General features: G+C 34.7%; 1 protein-coding gene across 1 annotated transcript in view; it reads left to right on the top strand.

Moving 5' to 3' along the window:
* Positions 1 to 26952, top strand: part of LOC142325753 (protein D3-like) — a 55198-nt gene that overhangs the window by 7980 nt on the left and 20266 nt on the right. The window contains exons 2-4 of the mRNA XM_075367783.1: positions 3177 to 3315; positions 18761 to 18898; positions 22879 to 22954. Of these exons, the coding sequence (XP_075223898.1) occupies positions 3177 to 3315; positions 18761 to 18898; positions 22879 to 22954 (353 nt within the window). The remainder of the gene's footprint in view (positions 1 to 3176; positions 3316 to 18760; positions 18899 to 22878; positions 22955 to 26952) is intronic.

Here is a 26952-nt window from a genome sequence, read left to right as displayed (position 1 = left end):
GACTGTACAAGACTACAATTAATTTACACTCGTACATATCATCCTCTGAAGTATTATCTGAACGGTAATTACCAAAGGCTAAACAGGAAAAAGAAGAAGAAGGTTAGATTAGTATGATAAAGCCAAAGAATTTTATTGAATTCATACATATCAGTTTTACTTTAGTCTGTTAAAACTTTCTTTCAGGAATTTACAATATGAATAGGAATTGTGCTTGTTCCAAATAATTTTTGTTAACAAAAAATTCATCATGAAAAGTCAATACAAACTGATAGCAACACTGCTAAAAACAACTTTTAAATCTTATTTTGATTGTCTTTTGGGAGACCAAGAAAAAATCTCGGTTACACAAAATATACAGTTATTAAGGGCGCAAATATGTATAATTTGGGCTCTGATGATTACCAGAAAAAAACGAGTGTTTTGTTGGTTTTTTCTGGGTGAAAAACGCTTCCATGTTTATCATCGCCTGGACACTTGATTATGGATATCTAATGACTCAAACAGATTCACCAGTTTGTGCTCACTGCAACTCCTGACACTGTGCACCACATCCTTGTGGATTGTTTCTGTTATGTGGTATTGCATTTAAAGTTTAAACTGTGGAGCTAGCATGCAAACTATTCTAGGTGATAATGAAATGTTTTTATCTTATGTTTTACAATTTCTTAAGGCCATCTGTTTTTACTGAAATATTTAAATTACTGTAGTGTATTTTAGCTGTCATGCCAATTACCGTGTAGCAGTTGGAAGTTTTATTTTTTAATTAAGATATATAAAAATGTTAAAAGCAGGCTGTTGCATAATTTAAACAACTGTCATCTATACTGGAAGCTCATGCTGTAGGAATGAAGGAAATAATTAAAAAATATGAAACTTAAAAGCTATTAATTATGATAAACACTCATGGTGAATCTGTGGTGGCCTGAAAGTTATTGTTCTTGGTCTTCAGGTTGACTTTGCAAATTGCTTTTTTTCTGTTTATGGGACTATTTATTTGATAGCAAACTAAATCCTTAAGAACTGGCAGTAAATCATTCAGAAATATTGTTCAAGGTTTTCTTAAAAACTGAAAATAATGGTCTGAACTCTCTTAAGAGAAGCTCTTAGTGAACTACAAACATTTAATCTGTAGATATTATTGAAAATTAATTTTTTTATTATCTCATCAAAATTTGGAATGAGGAGTGTCCACTGCTGGTTTTTACAAAGAGAAGATTTCTTGGTTCATAAAAATAATAAGTAATTTCTCAGATAAGTAGACACAATATTGCAAAATACAGGTAAAACTTACCTTTACCTTTGTTACTTCTGATAAAGTTAATTACAAAAAACGCTTGCGAAAACTTAAAAGAAAAACTGAATTACAAAAAAAAAATAAAAATTATCTCCTTTTTTTGAAACGAAAAGAAAATCCAGTTACACCCCTCAATCCTTTCATGTGACTGAAAGTTTTTACATATAAAGCACATTGTAGTTTTCTTTGAAAAGTTAGTAAAAAGAAAAGAGTATTTGTTTTTATTTTAAAGTATTAGTATTATTGATTTGTTCATAGAAAGAATTTGAGATCATAAAGTTAAAATCTTCTGTTATTTTTGAATGGTTGTAAATAAAAATCTAAGATGGAGAAAAACTGATTTGATTTTGAGAGTCAACATAAAAAATAGATACACGCGTAAGTTTACCTACTTGTGTTTCAGTTCCATTATGTATAGACTAATGCAATCTACGTTAGATGCACCTACACTTCAGGTGCCCAATTTTAATTTAACAAATTATAAACCCATTTACAAGATCATATTATTTATTTTAAATAAAATTAAAAAGCTGTTTTTTTTTTTAATAGAGCTAATATTCCTCTGTTAGTTTTTAAATAACATTAACTTTAAAAAAAACCTCATTATTTATCTTCATTCACATGTGCAAGTAACAAGTGCTAAAATAATTTCCATATGTTAATGAAAATACAATTTACAGTTGTATTTAGTAGTAATTCATTAGGTTTAAATTATTTTTTTATGAGTACAAAAATGTCATATACATCTAATATCTTCATATGCTTGTTATACCATTATTTTATGTATATAATTTGTTAGAACTAATATGTATTTAACCACTTCTATTTTATTTATAATTAATTGATTATTTTGTGATATCACTTTAAGATTTTATTGTGCTTTTCCTTGATATATTTAGGTAAATGCTCTGGTATAATTCTTTATTTATTATCTGTGGAATAGTGTACCTAATGATTCTTGATGTGATCTCTATAATGAATAATTTATAATTGAATAATGAATAATTGTGTAAAAAATGGAATCATATGAAACAGTTGGTGTGATAAAGTACGTAACTGGCCTGAATTCAAGTACTGAACAGCAGCTAGCATCATTCAATCCTATACCCCCCAATCCTTTCATGCGACTGAAAGTAATATTGTATTTTTCAATCCTAACCCGTCCATTTGATGTTCATGTAAACATATAACCTATATTTACCTATAGCCTATAACCTATTATACCTATATTATCAATGTTTATGATGACAATTTATGGTACAACCATTTACAGAAAATGTGTGATGACAGAATACTGATGGAGCCTTGAGCATGGGTTTTGATTTGGCACAAGTAATACGGAAGACTTAGAAAAGGATGGATTGATGGTATAATTCTCTTAGAGTTATCTGATGAAGTGTTAATTATAAAGGAATTTAATACTCTTGGAAGCAATAAATACTGAATACTTTCTTGGAAATAAAATTACTATTTTAGATTATGAAAATATAGAAAGAAAAGTACAGCATCTTTAAAATCCTGGATTTAATACAAATTAATGATTACTAATAAACATATCTTATGTACTACATAAAAGTTATTTGTACTAACTAAATTTTGTAAAATCTCTATTAACAAAATTATTTTAAATCTGCTGAAAATAAACAATATATTTTAACAAAGAAATAACTGATTGAACTGAATAACTAATAAAATATTTTTCACCCATTAATACACTCTCAATAAAGTAACTAAAGACTATATGAAGGCCTTTACTAATGTATATTATCTTATACTGATTTCCTGTTAAATTCTCTGTTAGGATTTGGGTGATATATATTTTTGTATTACTACTTTATTTTAATATTTATGATGACAATTCATTTATCTTATTTTCCAGCTATTTGTGAAATATCCTAATGTTACTACCCTTTTAGGAAATGAACTAGCACCAATTGAAACAATAGATGAACCAGATCTCTTTTGGTATGTGGAAAAAAGAAAAGAAAATGGATCCTGGTTCACAATTTCTATGACAGGTAATCATTCAAATAAAGTTAACAATAGACAAATATGTCTTTTATTTCATTTATTTTTTCTGACTTCAGCAACTGATAATTCAGAAGTATAATGCAATAAATTTTTGTAATTCATAAACTATAATTTTTAAAACATCGCCCAATTATTTTATTTATTTATACGAGATCTGTAAATAAAGTAATGAGGCTAGTTTTTTTTTTTTTTTTGGCAGCCAAAGTGGCAATACTGTAAAGTTACTAGTAAACATATGGTTATATGAACAGCTGATTTATTAGGTATTAATATTGTTAGTCTACTTTTGTGAAATGTACGTGAGATGTAAACAAACTTTTCGTGAAACGAGTTTTTGTTCTGCGTTACAAAAAATGAGTGATACTAAATATGAGCAACGTTGTGCAATCAAGATTTCTGATAAACTTGGTGAGAATGATATTGAAATTTTTTCAAAATTGAAAAGGGTGTATGGAGATGACGCTCTGTCACGAGCCCACATTTTTAGGTGGTTTAAAGCATTTTCAGATGGCCGGAAATTAACCCACCGGGTTGGTCTAGTGGTTAACGCGTCTTCCCAAATCAGCTGATTTGGAAGTCGAGAGTTACAGCATTCAAGTACTAGTAAAGCCAGTTATTTCTACATGGATATGAATACTAGATCGTGGATACCGGTGTTCTTTGGTGGTTGGGTTTCAATTAACCACACATATCAGGAATGGTCGAACTGAGAATGTACAAGACTACACTTCATTTACACTCATACATATCATCCTCATTCATCCTCTGATGAATTATCTAAACGATAGTTACCGGAGGCTAAACAGGAAAAAGAGAGATGGCCGGAAATTAATTGCGGACGATCCACGCTCTGGAAGACTGTTTACGTCAAAAAGTGACGCCAGTGTTAAGCGAATCAGAGACTTGATACAGTACGACCGGCTACTAACTGTTAGAATGATTGCAGAACAATTTAATTTGAACCATACAGTCCATCAAATTTTGACAAACGATTTGACTTGAAAAAAGTTTGTGCAAAATTGGTCCCAAAAAAATTTACTGTTGAACAAAAAAACAACAGGGTGCAAGTGTGCCTCGATCTTCTAGGCGAATTGAAACTGATCCTGATTTTCTAAAAAAAAAAAAAAAAAATTAATAAATAAAATAGTTTCTGGTGATGAATCTTGGAATTTGAGTATGACCCAGAAACAAAACACCAAAGCAAGCAGTGGCACACATCAAACTCACTACGTTCCAAAGAAGCAAAAATGAGCAAATGAAAAATCAAAATGTGCTAATTTGTTTCTGGATAATAATGGCATTGTCTGTAAAGAGTTTTTGCCGAAAGGACAGACTGTAAATTAATATGTTTACCAAGATATTCTTTTTATTTCTTAAACAACTTTAAAAGTTCTTTTTATAAATTTATTATCATCATTTAGGGATTTACATTCTTAAAAAATAATTTTACTCAAATGGGTAAAATTACTCAAGTAGCTCCTTGAATTGGAGCCTCCAAAATGAAAAAAAAAATTTTTTTCATAATGCCAAATTTTGAATGCTCAAAACATAGTTTGTTAAACAATAGTCACTTAAATAACTTAGTACCCCCGTCCCTTAATGGGGGCTCCCAAATTTAAAAAAAAATTTCAGAAAAAGTTTTTTAAGTTTTGTTTTTAATTTAATTAAAATTAATTTAGTCCATGCATGAGCCTGTAAATTTGCAAAAAGTGAAAACATATTTTTCAAAACTGTGATGCTAGTATTAAAAGTGTTGGTTATTGCATTTTGTTTAGCATCTTTGCTTCAAAATTATAAAATTAAAAAATTTGAATATAATCAAAGTGGAATTAAATTTATATTTAGTTTGTTGAATTGAAAAAGCTTTATGCCAAAAAGTTTTTCGATTTAGACTTTTTTCAATTTTAAACTTTCTATTTACACCAGAGTCTAAAAGAAAGTCAGAAAATCTATCAAAAAATGAATTTCATAACTTGACCATTATAGCCAGGAAAGTTATAGAATTCCTTGCCGGTGTTTTTTCAGTGGTGTTACTTGTCTCTGATATAATTTTTAAAAAGCTGATTTTGTTATATTATTCGCCTGTGGATGAATATATCTATCCAGTGTAGTATTTTAGTGCAATAGTTACAGTAACACGTCAATAAACTTTTATTATGTTTGTCAATTTATTTTGTTAATTTGCCGTGTGAACATGTGCATTTTTCACTTTAGCAGCTATATAATTGTACTGTGTAGCTATATGGTATGTATTTAAAGGAAAGTATGCGCTAATTGATTCAAATTTTGCAGATCTTTGTGTTTCTTGATTCTTTCTAACAAAAAAACAATCTTACAGGTAAAGAGATGTGGCCTTGGTGAGTTCCATACCTATGAATTTTATTTCTGCTTACTAGACTAAGATACCTTCTGATTGTGTTACTTCTATTACTCTTAAAGAAAAGGGAGGTAAAACACCCTTTTTTTCTTTTTTGATTTGTTTTGACTCTTAAGTCACAGTCTTGTACTAATTAGCTAATTCCATTTCATTAATATATCACTATGGTTATGTATTTGGACAATCTCATTCAGAGCTGGGGGATGGATGTTAAGCTATTTTTTTCCATCAGTTTTCATTTTACTTGCTTTCTTGATGCTGGATTAACCAATTTTTATGAAATTTTCTGCAATGACTTCTGAATATATATTTAAATTTAATTTTGGTAACAGTTTGTCAAGGGGAGGTACAGATTGTCTTCGGTGTTGTATCTCAAAATTTTATTCAAAGAGTAGAATAATTTTTTATAAAGAGGAAAGTCATTTTTTCTTAATAGGTAATTAAATATTTTTATCTTCAAAAATTTAATGCAAAAACCTCAGTAGGCTGAGTTTATAAGCCAGCTGGTAGGAAGTTAAACCACTTGTATCTGGCTTTTTTGAAAATTACTGAAATCACATTTCCTGAAAATTTTGGCAATTTTATATTTCTTTTGGTTGATCTAGTATTATTTATATTATGTTATTAGATTTAAAAAAATATTTTTTCCCTGTTTTATGCAATAAGATGTGTTGTTAGCCAGTATATGATGTACAAGAAAATTGGATACTTTTGGTTGTGATGTAAGTTGTAGTGGGTGTTCTATGCATTTTAAAAATGTACTTTGGATGCAGGAAGATCAAGGAGTTGAATAATTTATTGTGTTTGTAATCAGTAGTTAAATGCAAATTGGGATACATACTAAATAATTATATATTTATGAATGTGAATAAGTGATTAGCATAAAAATAGCGAGCTTGTGTTTATGTGTTTTCTGTCTGTTAAAATGTTAATTTTTTTCTCATTGATTTATAAGTATTACTAAATTTATAACATTTTTGGATTTAAAACCGTAAATGAATGAAACCAGTAATAATCTATTTTGCTTGTAGTTATGATTTCAGTGTTGTTTTTTTTGTTAATTGTGTTTAGTTTTAATTTGATTGTTTTCTAAATTTCATGTACTGGTATGGTAGTACTTTATAGATAGATTCCTTAGTGAACCAGGATATATGTTTAGAAGAATGGAGTTGTGTGAAATGTATACATCGTTTATTTTGTTGATAGCATACTGAGAAGAGTTAATGAAAATCTTAAAAGTACTAAAAATTTCAAACACTGTGTCACTGTAATACTCACAATTTGAAGAGTAGCCAACAGGTGGTAGCACAATACCAGAATGGGATACAGGGGTGGGGTGTAACAGTAGTGTAAAGATAGTGGCTAAATTTATAATATCCATCAAAGAATAACAGCACTTTTTTAATTTATTTCCAAATTGGAAAAGGTATGAAACCTATTGAAATTTATAGGTGATTTAAAGTTCATACTATACTTATTTATTTATAATAATGAATTATTTATTGATAATGACTGTCTGCCAATGCAGTAATTATATGAGTTGACTAGAAAGTTCTTAGATGGGATTAGTGTTCTATTACTGAAAGCTGTCCACGTACACTTTTTTTTTACATGTTGCAACTGGTTGCCATCTTTATAGGGTCATTTCACATCAAATTAGTGAAAATAAATACACTTCTCAGATTCATGTCCAGTAATTCAAATAATATTTACAGGTTTGGTTCTACCCATGAAGTGATGAAAAAAAATATTTTTTTCAGATTTTTCAGTCACTCAGTTTTTTGTGTAGGACTTCCTAAAAAAAGTGAAAAATTGCCAAAAGCAGTGTATGGGTAATTGCAAAAGAATAAATTTATCAGCTCCTATAAGAGGTAGCAAGCTCATTTTGGTGTCATTTTAATGCTCTTGAAAAGGCCTTCTTGTGTCACTTGGCAAGGTTTTATATTAATAGTTCAAGGTCAAAAAACGATTATTTGACCTTGAATATATCCAAAAGTGTATTTAAAAAAATTTGAAAAAACATTTTTTCCTTCCTAATATGTTGCACATGTGGCAAACATTTCATATGGGATGCAATGGGATCATGTTAAAAAATAATTTTATAAGAATTAGGTACAGCAGAACATTCCAATTTTTCCCAATATGTGGCAATTGCTAATTGCCACATACACATGTTTTATCCTGTTGAGACAAGTTAAGTAATATTCAGTTTTTATTCAGTTCAGTATTTCTCTTTGAACAGAAGGTTCAGTGGTGTACTCCCCAAGAGGATTGATTATATCTATAAAGTGATGCAAAAGAATATTTTTTCAGATTTTTTAGTCACTCTTTGTTAAATGAGCTTGCCTTTCTCTACAGGTATTTAATGACTAATTGATCACAGCCTTGGACAAGAATACAGTGACCAGCATGGAACCATCAACTTTTACAGGTTCAAGTAAAATATACTGTTGTAAGCCATTTTAAAAGTCAAATGATAAAGTCATAGTTCCTGTAAGAAAAACCTGAAAAGTGTAAGCAAGAACTTGGTGCAAACATTTACTTTTCTTAAACAAGGTTATAAAATTTGTGAAACTGTTAGAAGCATTTGCTAAAAATAATGCTGAAGAATCTACTTCTGATGAAGAATCTCAGAAATTAGATCCTTTGTGTTCCCAGAAAAAGATGAAGCTATAAGTGCTCTGAATGAAAGTTTGATTGTTTTTAAATGAATAACCTATTCAGAAAAAACGACTATGTGAGAGAAAATATCCTCAAGAAAAGTTGAAGAAAGCAGTCGTAGTGTTCAAAAGTGAAATATTGAACATGGATTCAGATTCTGAACAAGATGCTATTCCTCTTTCCTGTGACCGTGAAATTATCAACCAATTGAAGGAAAAATGTAATACTACAGAAGAGCATCGTGATGCAAATATTGATAATGCTCCCTAAAAGCTGGACTTGAAAAGACATTCAAGATGAATTTGGAGTATCAGACTACACTGCAAGGAAAGCTAAAAGCCTGGTTAAAGAAAAAGGTTTCATGTCATGTCCTTTCTGATCCTTAACCTTGTAGAACTTTAGATTTTAAAACAGCAGAAAAAGTAACTGATCTGTATGAGAGTCAGGAAATAAGTCGAATGATGCCTGGACAAAACAATTTTATTTCTGTTAAGAAAATGGAAGACGAGAACATGTTTAGAAATGATTAATTCTGTGTAATCTCCATGAAGTTTTTGTATTGTTTAACAGAGGTATCCATTGCTGAAAATAGGATTTCTAAAGTTCTGTGAACTCAGACCTAAGTACTGTGTTTTTGCAGGTGCAAGTGGAACTCAGTATTTGTGTGTGTACACAAAACTTATAGTTATGCATTGTAGAATGAAAAAATTGACAGAAGGTGATAAACCAATTAAGTCTTACAAAGATGTTATGATGTATGTAGTGTGTGCTAATCCAACTGAAGCTTGCTACTTTGGAAATTGCAAATATTGTCCTGGGTTTGAAGAAGTCAAGGGAAGGATTGAGAAAGTTTTCGAGGTCAACTCTATTGAAAACATTACCTACAAACGGTGGATACAAGTTGAAAAATGAACATCTCTCAAGACATTAGTCAAACCTACTGAAGAATTATCAGTATATTTTTTGAAAAACTTCCGAAACTTCTTCAACACTCATTTCTTGTTAGTCAATAGTCCAGTTTCCTTACTCATCTGAAGCAATCTTTGGAAGAAGGTGGATCTTGTAATCTACAACTTCACTGAGAACTATTCATTCATTCTCCAGTATGCAGCCCAACTTTTCCACTGGAACATTGCACAAGTAACAGTTCACCCTTTCACAATCTATTTCCAAGATCCAACAACAAAAATAATGATGTAATAATTTAATTACCTATAATTTACTTACTCCTATCATAATTTTTTACTGTCACACATGACACAATAGCAGTGCACCTTTTTCAGAAATATTTAATTGGTTTTGCAGTCTTATTTTACCACAAAACCAAGCTTGATCTATTACTACAATGATAGTGCTGCCTTTCAGTTAAAACACAGACTGAATTTTCTCAACCTCTGTTTCCATGATTCAGACTTTGGGATCAAAGCAGAGTGGAATTTTTTTGCTACATCTCATGGCAAAAGTGCATGTGATGTTGTGGGAGGGACTATTTTTGACTTGCAGCTAGAGCAAGTCTTCAAATGACCTACAATGACCAGATCATGACTTCACGACAGTTGTATGACAGGACAATGGACACATTGGGTCGATACATTTCCATTACAGTACAGTTGCACAGCATAAAGGAGAAGAGAGGATTTGAAGAGTAGGACAATGACAACAAGAACTATGCCAGGCACTCAGAAATTCCACTCTTTTGTTCCACTGAACAAGAATCAGGTGCAAGTGAGGGTGTTTTCATTTTGTAACAACTTAACAGTAGCAAGCGCCAATAAATATTGACTATGATCTTGAATTCACAGAAATGATTGGGTTCTTGATCTGCAGATATGATGGCCACTGGTGGTTGGGGTGTGTTTTAGACTCAAATGAGGAAAATCAAACAGTGAAGATGGAGTTCTTACATCCAGATGGACCCTTCACCTTCCTTCCACTACCCAGACTTTGCGGATGTTCTTAATGTACATAGCAGTGATATTTCAAAAGTAGATCCCAGGGTAAATCCTACAGGAAGAGTTTATAACCTCTCAAAGCAAGAAGTGGACGATGCTAACCAGAAGTAGTAAAAAGAAGTGTACACTGCGTAATTCTTCTGTAAATATCTTTGGAAGCTATACATATTGTAGTTAAGTGATGAGTACGTACAAGTTCATTATTTTATTTCACCATGATCACATTGAAATCCTATTATTATGAAATGTTTACCACATGTACAACACATTAGGAAGCAAAAAATTTTTTTTTCAAATTTTTAAATACACGGATATATTCAAGGTTATATAAATTTTTTGGTTACCTTGAACTATTAATGTCACAAAATCTTGCTAAGTGATATATCACATGAAGATCCGATCCATTCAAAGAGCTTTAAAATGACACTTTAATTCAATTATTAATATTAACATTTAATTCATTTCAATAATTATTTTAGTGGATCAATGAAGAGTTTTCTACAAAAAAATAAAAAAAATATATTGCAGCTAGAAAAATCAGTCCATAATTCGCTAAAACAATAATAACAATACAAAAAGTTACAAAAGTTCTATTTTCTATTAATTAATTTCTTCTTTTACTTTAATAATGATTTTTTTTTCGGAGAAGGGAAAATCTGCATCCAGACGCCCAGCAGCCCGTACCACTGGGTGTGTGGGGCTTCCTGCTGAGGATGGGACCCACCAAAAATCCTCCTCCTCACACGACACAATGATGGAACCACTCATAGGGTATTGCATCACCGCAAGTGTCCATAGGTACACCAGTGCTGCCATCGAGCAACAGCTTTAAGCGTCCCCCAAGGGCACCCAGCAGCGACGATCCTGTATGATCCCCGCTGACCATCCTTGAAGGCTGGCCTTCCACCGTCACTCTCCGACCAGATACCATTCAGTCAACTCTCGTCTTTCATGAGCTTCGTAGAGAGGATATCTCTGAACCACATCACACACCGGTTCCAGCCTTCACTCGAAGCCATCATGTTGTACATCACTGTCTCCGGAGAGACCTCCCATTCGAACGGCCTCTCGGTTGCCTATCTGTGGCATCTTAGAAAGGTGTGTGCTACATCCAACTCATTGGAGTACTGACATTTCGGAGACTTCTGCCTCTTTCTGAAGTGGAGGTGGACGTTGAACGACCCATGTCCCGTAAGCCATTGGGCCGTCCAAAATTTCACCTCCCCGTGTCTCCTGTACAGCCGGTCATAATACACGGTTTTAATCTGCACGTCTACTTGCATGTAGTTGCACCGCCCCATCTCTTTTGCCACTTTCGGATCAGGCCACTCCTGGCCTTCGCGACCTCTTCTCACCTGTATCGCTCCTCCACCAACAAATAGATAGACAGCATACCAGTTATTACAAGCACAGCCTCCAGCGATACCGATCGGTATGCCTGAGCCACTTGCAGTGCCAATCTACGGTAAATACTGTGCAACTTATTTCTATTGCGCTGCATCCTCAACCCCCGGAACCACACCGGCTCCGCTTATAAAATAGCCGAAACTATCATGGCAGCAATCACTCATCTCCTAGAAGCATGGGGGCTACCAACATTCCTCATCAGCCTAGTGACGCAGACGACATCCTTTTAGCTTTCTTGCCTACTTCAGCAATGTGCTCAGTGAACCCCCTCGTCCTGTCAAGCGATACACCGAGATAACTGGCTCTCGAGGGAGTTACGTCAACGCCCTCCAATGCAACAGAGAATGCCGGAATGCGCCGCCTGCCTGTCATCTGGAGCATTTGAGTCTTGTACCTAGAGACTTTAAGCCCTCCTGCCTTCATCCATTCCAAAACAGTTGCCACAGTTCTTTTGGCCCGGAGCTTAATCCCTTACGTGTTCTTTCCTGTCACCGCTACGGCTAAGTCGTCCGCATAAGCGAGCACTTGCACCTCAGAAGGGACAATAACATCGAGGAAGCCGTCATAAGCAAAATTCCATAATAAGGGGCTCAGAATTGACCCCTGGGTGGGGCACTCCTCTCTCCAGAAAAAAAAAAAAAAAAAAAAAAAAAATTTTTTTTTTTTTTTTTTTTGCCTCCTGCAGGAGGCAGGACGACCTCCTCGCTCTCCTCAGTGATGATTCCCATCTCCCTACTTGTCAGGTATTCCTAGATCATTCTGATCAGGTAGGGAGACACCTTCCTGTCTATCAATTGGCCGACAATAGCCTTCAATGCAATACTGTTGAATTCATTCTCCACATCAACCATGATCACACTAGGATCTCTCTAGTGTGCCTCATGCCAGATGCCGCCTCATTCACGATCTCCAAAACCTTGCTATTGTATCCACGGTGGTCCTGCCTTCCTGAAGCTGAATTGCTTCTCGGACAGCCCACCACTCCGTTCCAAGTCGAGATCCAGCCTCCTGACCAAGAGGGGCGCAAAGACCATCCCAACCGTGTTGATAAGAGCAATCGATCGATAATCCACCCGCTTCTTTCGGTACTATGATGAGTATGGAGGCTTTCCAGCACTTTACTATATAAGGCCTGGTTATACGTGTTCAAGAACGTCAAGAGGAGATGCCGCAACCATTATTTTCAAAACTTCAGTTGTAACTCCATCCGGCCCTGGACTTTTGTTAGGTCTGAGCCTGGAAACTGCATAATCTAGTTCCTCGAAATCCCAGCCCCGTAGAGGGAAAACCTTGTGACGTTACCGATCGCGAGACCACCCCCTCCGTTCCAAGCCCTGAGGGGATTTACCGGAGGTCATCTTTAGACTCTCTGACTGATTACATATCACAGTCATCAGCCAGGCCTTGGTCGGGATGCCACCGATGTAAATGCCTCGGCAGACATTTGCATCAGTAAATACATATCAAATTTCGCCTTCACGTAGGCCTCAAACAGACATATTCACATGAACCTAACATGATTTCCTCAAACTAACCAACTGAAACCGCGGAAGCGCGAACCCCGCGCCTAGTACAGATTTGACAACACCGTTCGTTCGTGACTGTGAATGCCTCAAGAAAACGAACGAGTTTAAAGTTAAATCAGTGCTACACTCATACAAACCAAAATTATGTTTTACGCAACATAGAAATTCAGACCTACACCCAAATAAGTCGACCAAATTAAGTCACCTAACAAGGGGAACGTAACCTCATTCCGGTCTGTGCAGGAGCTGGGGACAAAGCCCACACCCCCACCCCGTCCCGTCATGGAGTCTCGCGCGGCATTACCAAGTCACGATCAGGACCGCCACCGGTGGAACAAAGCCACGCCCCCGGTTGCACGGACTACCACACCCCGCCAGCAGAAGCCCCAAATTGAATCAAACAATACCAATAGAACCGTAGCACGATGCCAATGCGCCTACTTCCAACCAATTCAATGCCTAGGCCGGAACTCTAGCCACCCGGGATCCTACTACGATCAAATACCTCGACTACACTCCCTCTGCATACCTACACATCGCAAGGGTGCGGAGAAAACCAGCCACTACAGACCATTCCTCGCGGATCATCCAGTTTGTACGGAAATTCAGAAAGGAATGTATTCTCTAGTTACCTAACAGCTTGTGAACTTCGACCTCATATCGGGGACAGACGTAGAGGACGTGGTCCACTGTATCATCAATCCCGCAATCCAGGCATTACCTCGAATCCATCAAACGAAACCTAGCCAAACTCGCCCGAAAGGCACCGTGCCCGGAGAGAAACTGTGTGATATACCGATTGGAGGAGACCCATCTAATCGCATCTAAATTAGACACTATAGAAATATACCATGCGTGTAGCGACCTGTAAGGGATTCGTTCCACTTGACCTGCCAAGATTGAACACCGGGGCCAAGGTCCCCGGTCTTCAATCTCCTGCTTTCGTTCTGACGTCAATAGGTTATTTACCTTGGAAATTTAGCATTCCTTAAGCTCATTAGCCAAGATATCTATTGGTTTGACTCCGGCTATAATACAGACTGCCTCCCGCGAGACTGTTCTGTAACCGCCTATAACAGCCAGCAAGAGGTGGGCCCGCAGAAAAATGTCCGTGCAATACCTAAAAGTCATACGATGAGCCCAGACAGGCGCAGCATACAGCATAATAGCGTCGCTGACACCTTTTTAAAGGATACGCATGGCTAATTCAACCCCTAATCGGGACGAATGACTATTAGATTCCATAAAAAGCATCAGCGGTCTTTTTTGCTACATACTGTAATGTTCCTTAAATCGAAAATTCTCATCAAGGATAACACCCAGGTATTTTTTAGTCGTGATGTACCAAATGGGGTGACCAGCCATCCGAACCCGGATTCGGCGGGAAGCAGTCAGTCGGCCCTTATGCAACGTCATTGTGGTTTTCTCCGAGCTGAAAATCACCTTATGTTGGGGACTTCGCAGTTGGAGTGTCTCACAAGCACGAAGAGCTCGGAATTCTACCTCGTTACGCAAATCCCCTTCAATCAGTAGCAGCGCGTCGTCAGCATAAGCGACGACACGACAACCACATGGCCACCCTAAACGCAACATCGAATCTAATTATGTGATCACAAGAAGGGGAATCAGAACACTACCCTGAGAGCACCTTTAGTTAAGATCTTACGAACCCCCGAGCCGCCATCACGCAGGGAAACGGTCCGATGGCTGAAATAACTTGAGAGCACTTCTAGTTCATTTCGTGTGCACTTACGCTTCTGCATCTGAAACAGGGCAAAGTGCCAATAAAGTTGCTAAATGCCCCGGATATCTCCAGAAAAATCCCTAATACATATTTACATGGACTAGAGGAAGCAATATCCATCACCTTTAATATGGCATTCTCAGTGCTCTTGCCCGGTCGGAAGCCATACTGGTTGTCCATTAGCAAATTATCAGTGGCCAATCTAACATTAATACGGAAATATAGGACCTTCTCAAAAACCTTGCCAATCATGGGTAAGACAAGACAGTAAGAAGAACTAGCAGTAGGATCTTTGTCGCCACCTTTGAACAACAACATCAAGTCTCACGCTTCCAACATGCCGAAAAGTGGCCGGCAAAGAGCAACCTACTATATATTCTAGTTAGAGGATTAAGGACCAGTGGAAACGCTCAGTGGAAACGGCCTTGTGCCGTGCCATGCTGCTACAGATCACCTGACGCACCTCCGCCTCAGTAGATGATTGTAAGTCGGTCTCGAAAATCGCGAATTCCCGCCTGACACGCCGTGGTATGAAACCTCACCCACCATAGTGTCATCCGGGAGCAAACCATTCAGCAAAATATTAAGGACACGTTTCTTATCAATTACTACACCCTCGCGGGTTGACAAGAGGACATCTTTCCTGCGTTTATGTCCAAGGGCTCTATATACAACACCCTAAGGGTTTCTATTCCCTTGCCCTGAACGAAGGAGCGCCAGGAATTACGCTTGGAGGACCTAATGCTATGAAAGTACTTAATCCTCGCTCTGCAGTAATCTGCAGTTAGGGCCGCACGCCAATCGGGATCACCCTCTCGTTGCACGGCCCTTCTGAGTCGGTTCACAGACTGCTTCAGTTCCTCGACAATAAACTTCGGGATCTCCACAGCCGCGATCTTTCGTCGATCCTAATTCATCTCACGCGGGAAGATCTCCCTCCCGAAGAAATACCATCATCTGTTCCTTGGGTAGTCTTGGAAGAGCCCTCCCAAACCTACCCATAACTATCTTATATGCCTAACTGAACGGCTCTTCATCCAGCTTGGCACATAATTCCCGCCATTTATCCTTTTTAGAACTGGTAATAGCTCTCTTGAGGTCCCTCTTAGTTTGTTTCAGCATAAGTGTCGCGTTATCATTAACCGCAGGGTCACCTCACTTCCTTCCTTGCGTTAGTACCCTCAGTAACTTTAGATACCTCCTCCTTAATTCTTCAATTACTGGGTTCCACCAGTACACCTTCCGGCTTCCTGCCCGGCCGTTACGCGCACTAAGGACCTCTACAAATAGCAGTAATGGTCTCTTGTAACGAATAAAGGTCAACCATATCCAATCCCTCCACTTTCTGCAGGAAGATCCTCCGAATTGTGGGTACTGCGATTCCCTCATTTGCCAATGCCTTATACACTCTGGGTGACCTCCTCGAGGCCACTGTTCCTCTGTACGACCTTATCCAGCACACGCTACTGTACAGTGCCAACACAGCTCTCGCTGACAAATGTCAGGTGCAGCGTAGTCTCCAAGCCTCCCCTGTGGAACGTGTGTAGTGTACTCCGTACTCGTTCACATACACCATGCCAAGGGAGGCCATCGTCTCTGTCAACAATATTTTTTCTTTTTTTTTATCGATGTTGGGGAGAAATACCATTTACCTACCCCCCCCCCCCCCCCAAGTGGGGGAGTCTCGGACTCGCACGGCTAGATGCTATTTAGAGCTTATGTGTGCCCGCACCCAGCAACCCCTTTTTTTTTGTTTAACCTCCGGGTCCACAGTTAGATATTGCCTCAGAAGATGAAATGAATGATTTGTAGCGTGAGTGAAAATGCCATGCCTGACCGGGATGCGAACCCGGGACATCCGGATGAAAGGCCGAGACGCTACCACTCGCGGCACGGAGGCCGGCGCACATCTGCCTCTCATTTGTCATCTCTGCCTAGTTTTTGAGATTTGTCATTAAAGTCTCCCTCAATAATCACTGGGCTTCCTGTTCCTCACTTCAAAGGCTAAACCCTCAGTCATCTCAGAAAAATCTTCCAGGGGGAGAAATAGCAGCTGAAGTAAGAAGTCCCAGCCACTACTACCCATACAAATCCTCTTCCTTCACCCCAGTTGATAACAACCAGCCAACCAGTAACCGTCGTGATCGCACAAGCGCAGTCAGAATTTTTATATCTCCTACTGTCCACACTCACACAATGATTGGACTCAGATACTAAAAACAAGTCTCCTTCCCTTTCTCTGGCCTTGGCCCAAGCAAGTCATGGGTCTGGCGACACCTGTTCATGTTCAACTTTTCTTTTCCTGTTTAGCCTCTGGTAACTACCGTTAAGATAATTCTTCAGAGGATGAATGAGGATGATATGTAATGAGTGTAAATGAAGTGTAGTCTTGTACATTCTCAGTTCGACCATTCCTGAGATGTGTGGTTAATTGAAACCCAACCATCAAAGAACACCGGTATCCACAATCTAGTATTCAAATCCGTGTAAATATCTGGCTTTACTAGGACTTGAACGCTGGAACTCTCGACTTCCAAATCAGCTGATTTGGTAAGACGCGTTCACCACTAGACCAACCCGGTGGGTTCAAGTCCAACTATTCATGTTCAACTACAGAATTTTCATGATCTGCGTTTCAGGCTTCCAAATCTGTGGCCCTCTGTACCACACTTCTTGCAGATCATTGGCTCCCTGCAGCCGGCCTTAAAGTGCCTCTCTTTGCCACATTTGAAGCAACATCAGGACCGATCAGGGCCCCAATATTTGGCTGCTATATGTTCCACATCCCAGCATTTGTAGCATCTCTCCTCATCCATGCTAAGGACACCCAAAAGGAAATCCATTCCACCAGGAGTCAGCCCTTTTTTAGTAATGTCTCTGCTTGGGAGTTCGGCACCAACCTGGGTGCCAGAATATGCAGGCCTCATCCTTAGGTAATTCTTGTATTCCTCCTCCAGGGGTATGTGTCCCAGTACTGCTTCAACAACCTCCTTCCCCGAGGTTAACACTAATGTCATGTATACAGATTTTCTTTAGTCTTTCAGTCTTCCTCCAAGCCACCTGTACCCCATGCCTACTGCCTTGGATCTTCTGGAGCAAGTCTACTGTCTTCTAGCCCTGTTCCATCAATCAAGCGATCCACAACAAGGATAAATATTGTTTCTGTTCCCTCAATACTCTTTCCCAAAAGAACCTTGGTAGAAGCTGTAAATGCTAATAGCTACTCGTCCGTCAGCTGACTCTCCATCATATGAATTCTAACCTCAAGGACCATTCTAAATGGAGCAGTCGCAAAGGCCCCCTTCAACTCAAGGTCAAGAACCACTGCCAAATCATATTCTCTCACAGCAAAGCAACTTTCCATCCTCTCATATGTGTGGGTATAACTCCCCTTCGGCCAGTGCATCATAACCACTTCTTCTAATGCATCATTATGGACCCCCTCCTCCAGCTCAAAAATTGTTTAATAGTAATTAAATTCAGTAATTTAATACTTAAAGTACAGTATTCATTAATATACAGTATATGTTAATAGGGTTTATGCTTGGAAAATAAAATAAAATAATATAATTCTTTTTTTTACAAGAAAATTTAGATTTCTCAAAAATTATTTGCAAGCAAAAATATAAGTTTAACAAATAAAATGTAATACAAAAATTTGTTACATATACAAGCAAAGAGATGTTAACTTTTGGAGAAAAAGACAATAAGAGAGCCTTTGTTTGGTCTTACAGTAAATTTAAATCTAGTGATTTCTTTTTGCAGATCCAGATGCTCCATGTCGGGATAATCCTAGATTTAGAGAGTGGCAACACTGGCTTGTTGTTAACATACCTGGAATGAAAGTACATGAGGGAGAGCATCTAACTGAATATGTTGGGCCCAGCCCGGCAAAAGGAACAGGTACGTCAGTTCTTCATTTTACAGGTTTTTTAAAAATTTCAGTTAAGTTCCATTAGTTGTCCATCACTATTTTTATAACAGGAATTCTGTTTGCTACCCACCACCACACTTCACTTTAAGAACAATTTTTTAGTTTTAGGCAACCTGATAGTAGTGGAAAATTTTGTTTTAAAAGAAAAACAAATAATGATTCTATGCCTCAAAGTTTTTTACTGAAGTGAAAACAAAACATTAGTTCACCATATATTAGTATGCAACTACACATTTTCATGACACTTTCTTTTACTACACTTCACCTCTATCTCTTAACAGTTATTTCTTATGTACAACACCATTTCATGCCCTTGTTCGCTCTGCTTTTTAGGTAAAATGTTAACATTTTGCATAAAACCAGTACAACGATTTTTTTTCTGTTTAGCACAGAAAACTTATAAAACTTGAATAAATTGGATTGTAACACCTCCCATTCTCTAAATCAATTTGTATAGTAAACGTTTTTCACAACAATGCACTTTGCGATGCTAGCATGGACTGGCCAGAACATAGTTAAACTATCATGCAAGATCAGGCGTTATTGCTAATAAAATAGCTTAAACTGAAATTTATATAACAAACAAAATTTTGTTATCATGCTATATTTTATTCAACATACTTTATATTGTCTGATAAATAACTTCTGAAAGCATTACTCTGTTTATATTGTTCTTGTTTGTCAAAATGGATTTAATTATGCATGAGTATTAAAAAGACCTGATTTCAAACTGACATATTTCATAATAAAAGTGTATTAAAATTACAAAAAAAATTATATAATATTTCAAAAATGTTAAAAATTTCAATACCCTTCCACTGCTGGTTTAATATCAAGACAAAGGCTGAATTCTGATGCAATGTGTTGCAACTGTCTTCTGATATAGAAATTACTGCATTTATGATCCTGGTTTTCACCTCATCCTTATCAGCAAGTATTGGTGGAACATGTAACTTTGTTTTACTTATCCCTGGAAAAAAGTCACAAGGAGTAATGTTTGGGGATCCTGGGGCCCAAGTCTTGACTTATGTACACCTTATCTAGCGTCAAGGCAATGTTTCATTTAGAAACTGACAAACTTGGTTTTGCTGATGTGGTGGAGCCCCATATTTCTGAAAAATGAATTCTTCAGAATCTTCATTTAGTTATGGAAAAGTCAGTCCTACAGCATCTTGAGATAAAAATGCCTTGTAACTTTGTGCCTTCAAAAAAGTAAGGGCCATAAATTTTTAACAATACTGCACAAAAAAAAAACACTGGCTTTTGGTAAATCTTTTTCCTGTTGTATATTCTTGTGTGGATTTTCAAGTCCCCAAATGTGTATATTGTGACATGAAATTGTATTGCTTAAATTTAAAAACTAACTGTGGTAAAAACTTATTATCTTCCATATCAACTGAGAACATATCAAACAAATATTTTATGTATTATTTTGTCGCTTACACGAAGCGCTTGAATTGGTTGAAATTGGTATGGCTCAGTACTAGCTTCATCTTCACACACACCAAACAGTCATACGAAGGATTGCAAATTCTCAGCTACCATGACAAGAAGACTTTTTCAGGCTTCACTGAAAAGTATGTTGAATTTGTTGTAAATTTCTTCTGAAGTAGTGGTCATCCTGGACTCTTCCTTTTACATAGTCACCCTAACTCTTTAAATTGTTTATATCAGCAGTGAATGATCTTAGCTGATGATGGATTGATCCTGAAATACTGTCAAACCACACGCTGAACTGTTATTATGGACGCTCTCTTGTTAAATTGTATAACACAAAATGTTTTCTGTTGTGTAGATGCCGTTTGTTTACTACTGAGGTTAGCATATGTTTGAGATCTAGTATTGCAGTCTGGTAGCTGATATTTGAAACTCTGGGACATGCAATTTCAATGATGCAAGTAAAAGTATGATTTTTGAAATTGGGGTCATTCTCTTTGATACACTCTATATTATGTAAAACATTAACTGCTTGATTAAATAAGCCCAAATTTTTTTTTGGTTTAACAAAAGGACCAACTCTAAGCTCTAATCAAATTTATTTTACTAGCATAAAAATTTGGATCAATTTTAATCATCAGTCATTCGACTGATTTTATACATTGCCTTGACTGACACATTGCTCTTCAGTGCTGATTGTCATAAAAATTCATAATTTGCACCATTTGTGTTTCGGATGCACTAGAATATTGAATGAATTTCTTATATTATTTAGAATGGCTCCAGTTTGGCTGACATGTAAATATTGTGTTTCTTTTTTAATCATCATGAATATGACATTTTAGTGCTATTCGCTATTCCTTTCTTTTAGTGTTATTATTTTAAGCTCAACATATTTACAGCATCCTTAGTACCTGTTTTATATGGTCTATTCTTTGCTTTTTCTGAAAAATTTTTACCTTCTTTGTATCCCTAATTACCATTAACTACACCCCCCATCCTTTATTACCATATTTACTAAGTCTGGATGTCTTAATAGTATCAACTTAGATTTCTCTTTACAAAATTCTACTACAATTTCTTTTCTCTCTTTTGCCCTAAAGTGTCTTCACTTCAAATTTTTTTGAAATATTTAGTTTTCAGTATCTTTCTGTAACATCATATTTCAAATGCTTTTGTTCCTTTTCTTTCTGCCTTATTATATTGTGTATAAAATATCATATTTGTAAATGGTATTGTAGCACAAACTTAAATTGATATAAAACTCAATTTGATATGATATTGTAATCAATTTGATATGATATTGTGTAAATTGATATAATCATACGAAGCAAAGTGAATAAATAATTAGCTTTTGAGTGATAATCTTCTTATAATGATTAACTTTTATTTTTTATTAAAATAGAATCCTTTACACCCTAATTTAAATTGTTTTATAATTATAAAATAAAAATTTAATTTAAATTAAATTAAATTTTTAATTTTATTTAAAACATATGTGCTGGCCTGTTTTTTTTTTTTATCTGGAGACTAGATCGACTAATTTGAGTTAAATTTGGCTCGATGATTTCAGTGTATGGGAAATTGATGCCATTTTATTTTGGTCATGTCAGTTAAGTGAACAGGGCGATATGGATCTTATAGGTCCCATTACTCAAAGGGTAGGCAAATCTTTTTACATAATTTAATGCCTCTTGGATAGCTAAGATTCTTTCTGATGGTGTTTGGCTTTATTCAAACTCCTTAAAGGAGTGGAGACAACATTTTTTCTTTTTGACATTTATAGAATCAAAAGTTGCATTATGGAACTAATTAGATGGCTCCAATAAAATAGTATATCACTTTGGTTGTATATTTGGGCAACTTCATTAAGGGGTTGAGGATAATAAGCCTAAATTTTTGTGCTTTTTTATCAGTAATTGTTTTACTTCAGACGAGATCAATTTTTATAAATTTTTTGTGATGATTTCTGAATAAGAATTATTGATGTCATTTAACTTTGGTTACAATAGGTCAAGGGGGTGGTGTGATACTGTCCCCGTGGTTCTTATAAAATATTTTACTCAGAGTAGGATATGATCTTTTTAATTAATTTTTACTTTGTACTTCAAAATTTCCTGCCTTGATTGGGAAAGTTATGCAGCTCTTTTCTGGCTTTAATATGAGCTATTAATTTTATTTTTCTACGCTGTTAAATTATTTAGCACATTACTCCAGCGCTTCTTACAATACATTAATGAATGTTTTAAAATAAAAATATAATAATTTAAAGCTTGTTTCATTTACTTTATTTAGATTTAATATTTTGATTATTATAAAAATAATTATTTTATTTCTATTTGTGTTCAAATAATAAAAATATATTTATCTACTACTAACAAAGTATGTATGCAATAATTTTTTATAATAAATTTTTAAATTGCTTAATGTATTATGCTATTAAATTAAAATAATGTTGTTAATGATTTATGTTGAGTCAAAATTAATTTAATTTTTGCTGCATCTTTTTTAGGTCTGCATCGTTATATTTTCTTGCTGTTTCAACAACCAGGAAAAATTAATTTCAATGAACCTTTAAAAACGGTTGAGTAAGTATCAGTTTAAAAGAAACATTTTAAAATAGTAGAATTAAAAATAATGCATACTATAATCAATTAGCGTTTATCTACTGTTAATTTACATGTGTGTATTATGCTGTAACTATAAATTTTGTAGGTAACCAGATGTGAGACAACTGTTATTCATGGAAATGGGATTTCCATGAATAACAAGCATGAGGATTAGTTCATAAATTAATAAATAATATTATAGTGTTATTTTTAACAATTTACTAACACAGTTTACTATTAACAATTTATTCTTAAATGAATTCTTCACTCACAATTCATCACTCTGAATTCCTGGATAACTAGGGAAAGTGAAGTGGTATATTACATTGTTACATCAAGAATGGGTAGGTTTGTAAATCCATTGATATAGAAAGGAATTGCCTAGCATTTATCTGGATGGATCAAAGGAAACCTTAATCGGTGCTACATCACAAAATACAGGTTTTTTTTTTGAAAATAAGTAACAAATTTTAATGATACATGAAAAATTTTACGAAAAAGACGATTGCAAAAATCATTTCTCAATAAATGCCTTCATTTTTTAATTGTAAGCGATCAAATTTACAAAACCGGTAAAGTTGTGGTAGTAATAAAATAATATATGCCCTGCAGTAATATGGCCCTGCAGTATTTTTTTTTATTTTTTTATTTATTTTATATTACCTTCAAAATTACATGCAATAACAAACTTCAAAAAGTTAGTGTTGGAATTTATTGCCCAAACACTAATAACAGCCTTCACAGTAATTAATAATTTGCAATCACTATTACAAATTGAATGGCTTGTCAACTGATCTAATTTTAAAATTTAGTTAAATGTTACTTAATACAATAATATTTTGAAACAATTAAACATTTAAAAAATTTTGAAATTTTAAAATGTATTATAAATTTAGAGTAGTTAATCAGATATTACTTTAAACCATTGATTTTCATACTTTTTCACTGACCACCCACATTTAGAATCAAACATTTTCTAGTGCCCTCAAAAATTTTTAAATTTACTATCTGTTAAAAATAATAATTGCAGTTGCTATTTTTAAGATGCGCTCTTAAAAACAGCAAAAACTCTTATACCAGTATAAGGTTGGGTTGCGTTTTATATGGGACACCTTGTAACTTCGAACAATTTAATCTAAATTTCAACGTTTTTGTTAACTTATTTGTACTTAAAAATCAGTGATTAAAATCACTGGATATTGTACTAATAGTTCAGTGATTAAAATTAACACAACTGATAAGTTTTGTTGACTAATCAGCCTAAGAAATGCTGTTATTAAAATCTTTTCAGTGACATCACTGATGAAGGTTACAGGAATGAAAAGTAACTTTATTAGATAAAAAGTCATGCTTGTACAATTTGTGAATATCTAGTAATTAATATGCCCTCTTATTTACTCTTAATCACCTCATGTACATAATTTGGCAACAATTCAAGTGTAATACACATTTTGTTGATTTCTTTATCATGAAACCACACTGGTATCATTGTTTTAATGGTACAGTTTATTTTTGAGAGCTGTTTTTTTTATTATTGCTCAAAGATTTTCAATTTGGGTTTAAGGAATGTAATGCTCTTTGAAAAATCTTTCTACTTTTTTGCCAGTATGGGATGGCACCAGGTCTTATTGGAACACTGTTGACTTATGGAAATTTGTTTTGAAGTTGTAGGAAACCCTTTCCTTCAGAATCTTGATATATCAATCACTTTTCAATATACAATCTAGTGGAAGTAATGAACAAGAGCATGCATATGTGAAACAACCCTGAAATATTTTTCTGGGGATTTTATACCGATTTTTTGATATGAGCCGGTGCTATATTTTCATCTGATGGTTCCACTTGCTAGAAAAGTATCTTTGGTCCTGAACATAATAATGTGACTCAGAATATATAAGATTTTTCCAGTCGTCTTTGGTCCAATTAGCATTTGCTTTGACCCATAAGAGCCTTTTTTGCAAATTGCTGGTGTTAACAAACTCCTTTTTAGCTGGCTGACAAGCTTTCTGTCCAGTTTCAAGAAGTCACTGTCAACAATTATCATATGTAATTCTGTTCCATTGGCTACTAATTTTTGATTTAAGCCCACAGCAGATAATTTTGGATTAAGTTCACTTTTTCTCAGTAATACCGATCCTGGTTAAGGGTAGTTTTTCCTTTACAATTACATTTACCTTTCTTTTGAGGTAAAAAGAACCAGTTACTTTAAATTCTTTTTAGCATTCACTCTCCTTATTCCAACACCACACTCAGAAGCTATTTGTCATTCTGTCATACTGATATGTTCAGAAAGAGAAACAGTTTTAGTTTTTGAATGATTTCTTATAGTTATGTCCATTATTATATATTTGATGTACAGAACTAACAATATGAAGATAAAATTTTGTAATAAATTAATTAAACTTTCAAAAACACTATTTCTAACATGAAAATTGCTAAATAACCAAAGAACAATCACTTTACATTAGACAGACATCTTAAAGAATGGGTGTGATCAAGCAGTGTAGCAACAGAAATAAACAAAAAATTCCCTGTATTTGGATTAATTTGCATGCAACTGTACTAGTAACCAAAATTGTTTTGACAATAAGCATACCACTTAAATCCTGAACAAGTCATATTTTTAATATTATCTTAAAAGACCCTAATGTAGATAGAAGATCCAAAGGAAATGAAATTGTGAAAATAAGATATTTTTAATCTACCTCAAAAAAGGTAATTTTCAATTCATTTTACAACATATTAATTTAATTTTTAAAATAACAAGAAACCACTTCCTTTTTGGTAAGCTTACTCTATAGATTTATCTTATTACAATTAACTATTTTTATAGGTTGTATTTAAGAATATGGAATGGAATTTTTTTATTGTATAAAGAATCCTGATGGGTAATATAACTAAACCATTTGGGTGAAAATCTGTATTGCAACCTCCCGAAATAGGCTCACAAAAATGTTAATGTTATTCTCAAGAAAGGCTTTTTTTGAGGAGTAATTTGTGTTTTATTGGAGTAATAGGTGTCGAGTCACCTACATCTATTATTGATTTGATACATGTATATTACAAGCAAGACATATATATTTAATTTTTAATTCAACTTAATGATGAATCTTAATAATATTTAGAATCTTGATAATATTTAGAATCAATTTGCTAATTCACCTTTAACAACATTAATAAATTTATTAAAATTGTGTTACAAACTACATTTTGACTTCTATAAATTAACTTTACTTAGTTAATGTAACATTAAAAATGAGGAAAAAGACAATTTTGGAAAATTGACCAAAGAAATATTTATTTTAAGTTAAAAAATCTTTTACATAGGAATTAAGAATAAAATTATCTTTTATATCTTATTAAATTATTTTTTACAAAAACTTTCATGTTTATAAATTAAAAAAAGCCAAAAAAATATTAGGGTGGATTCCTCCTCCCCACCACACCTGGTCACACCACATCATTATTGTTATGGGTCTATTTTTTTCTTACAAAAAACTATGGGTATATAATTCAAATTTAATTCAAATGTAATATAATTTAGAAATGATTATCAAAATGTGACAATTGGTAGTTTGTAAATGAAAAAATTGAGGTGGTTAATCATAAACAGTTGTAAAATGATAGATGCTGTACATCATGCTTCTTTTCGTCTTGCTTCAGGGGCTTTTAGTTTTAGATCAAGCCCTGTCACTAGCATACTTGTTAATTTTGGTGAACCATCACTTTGGGATAGACATGACCAACTTTCAGCATCTTATTTTGCTCGTCTTAAAAGGCAACCGAATCACCCGGCTCTTACCGCAGTTCTTGCAAATCCTACTTTTATTAGGATTTATTTATCCTAATATTATTAATAGCGGTGAGGGCAGCTAAGTGGGTTAATACAATTTACATGAATAATTTCATTTATTTATATTAAAATAATGTGATATTTTGATATTTATCATTTATAAATAGATTATCCAACTCCCAAA

Source organism: Lycorma delicatula, chromosome 5, assembly GCF_047948215.1.
Source record: "Lycorma delicatula isolate Av1 chromosome 5, ASM4794821v1, whole genome shotgun sequence".
Classification (NCBI taxonomy): Eukaryota; Metazoa; Arthropoda; class Insecta; order Hemiptera; family Fulgoridae; genus Lycorma; species Lycorma delicatula.
This window is presented reverse-complemented; position numbering and strand designations above follow the sequence as displayed.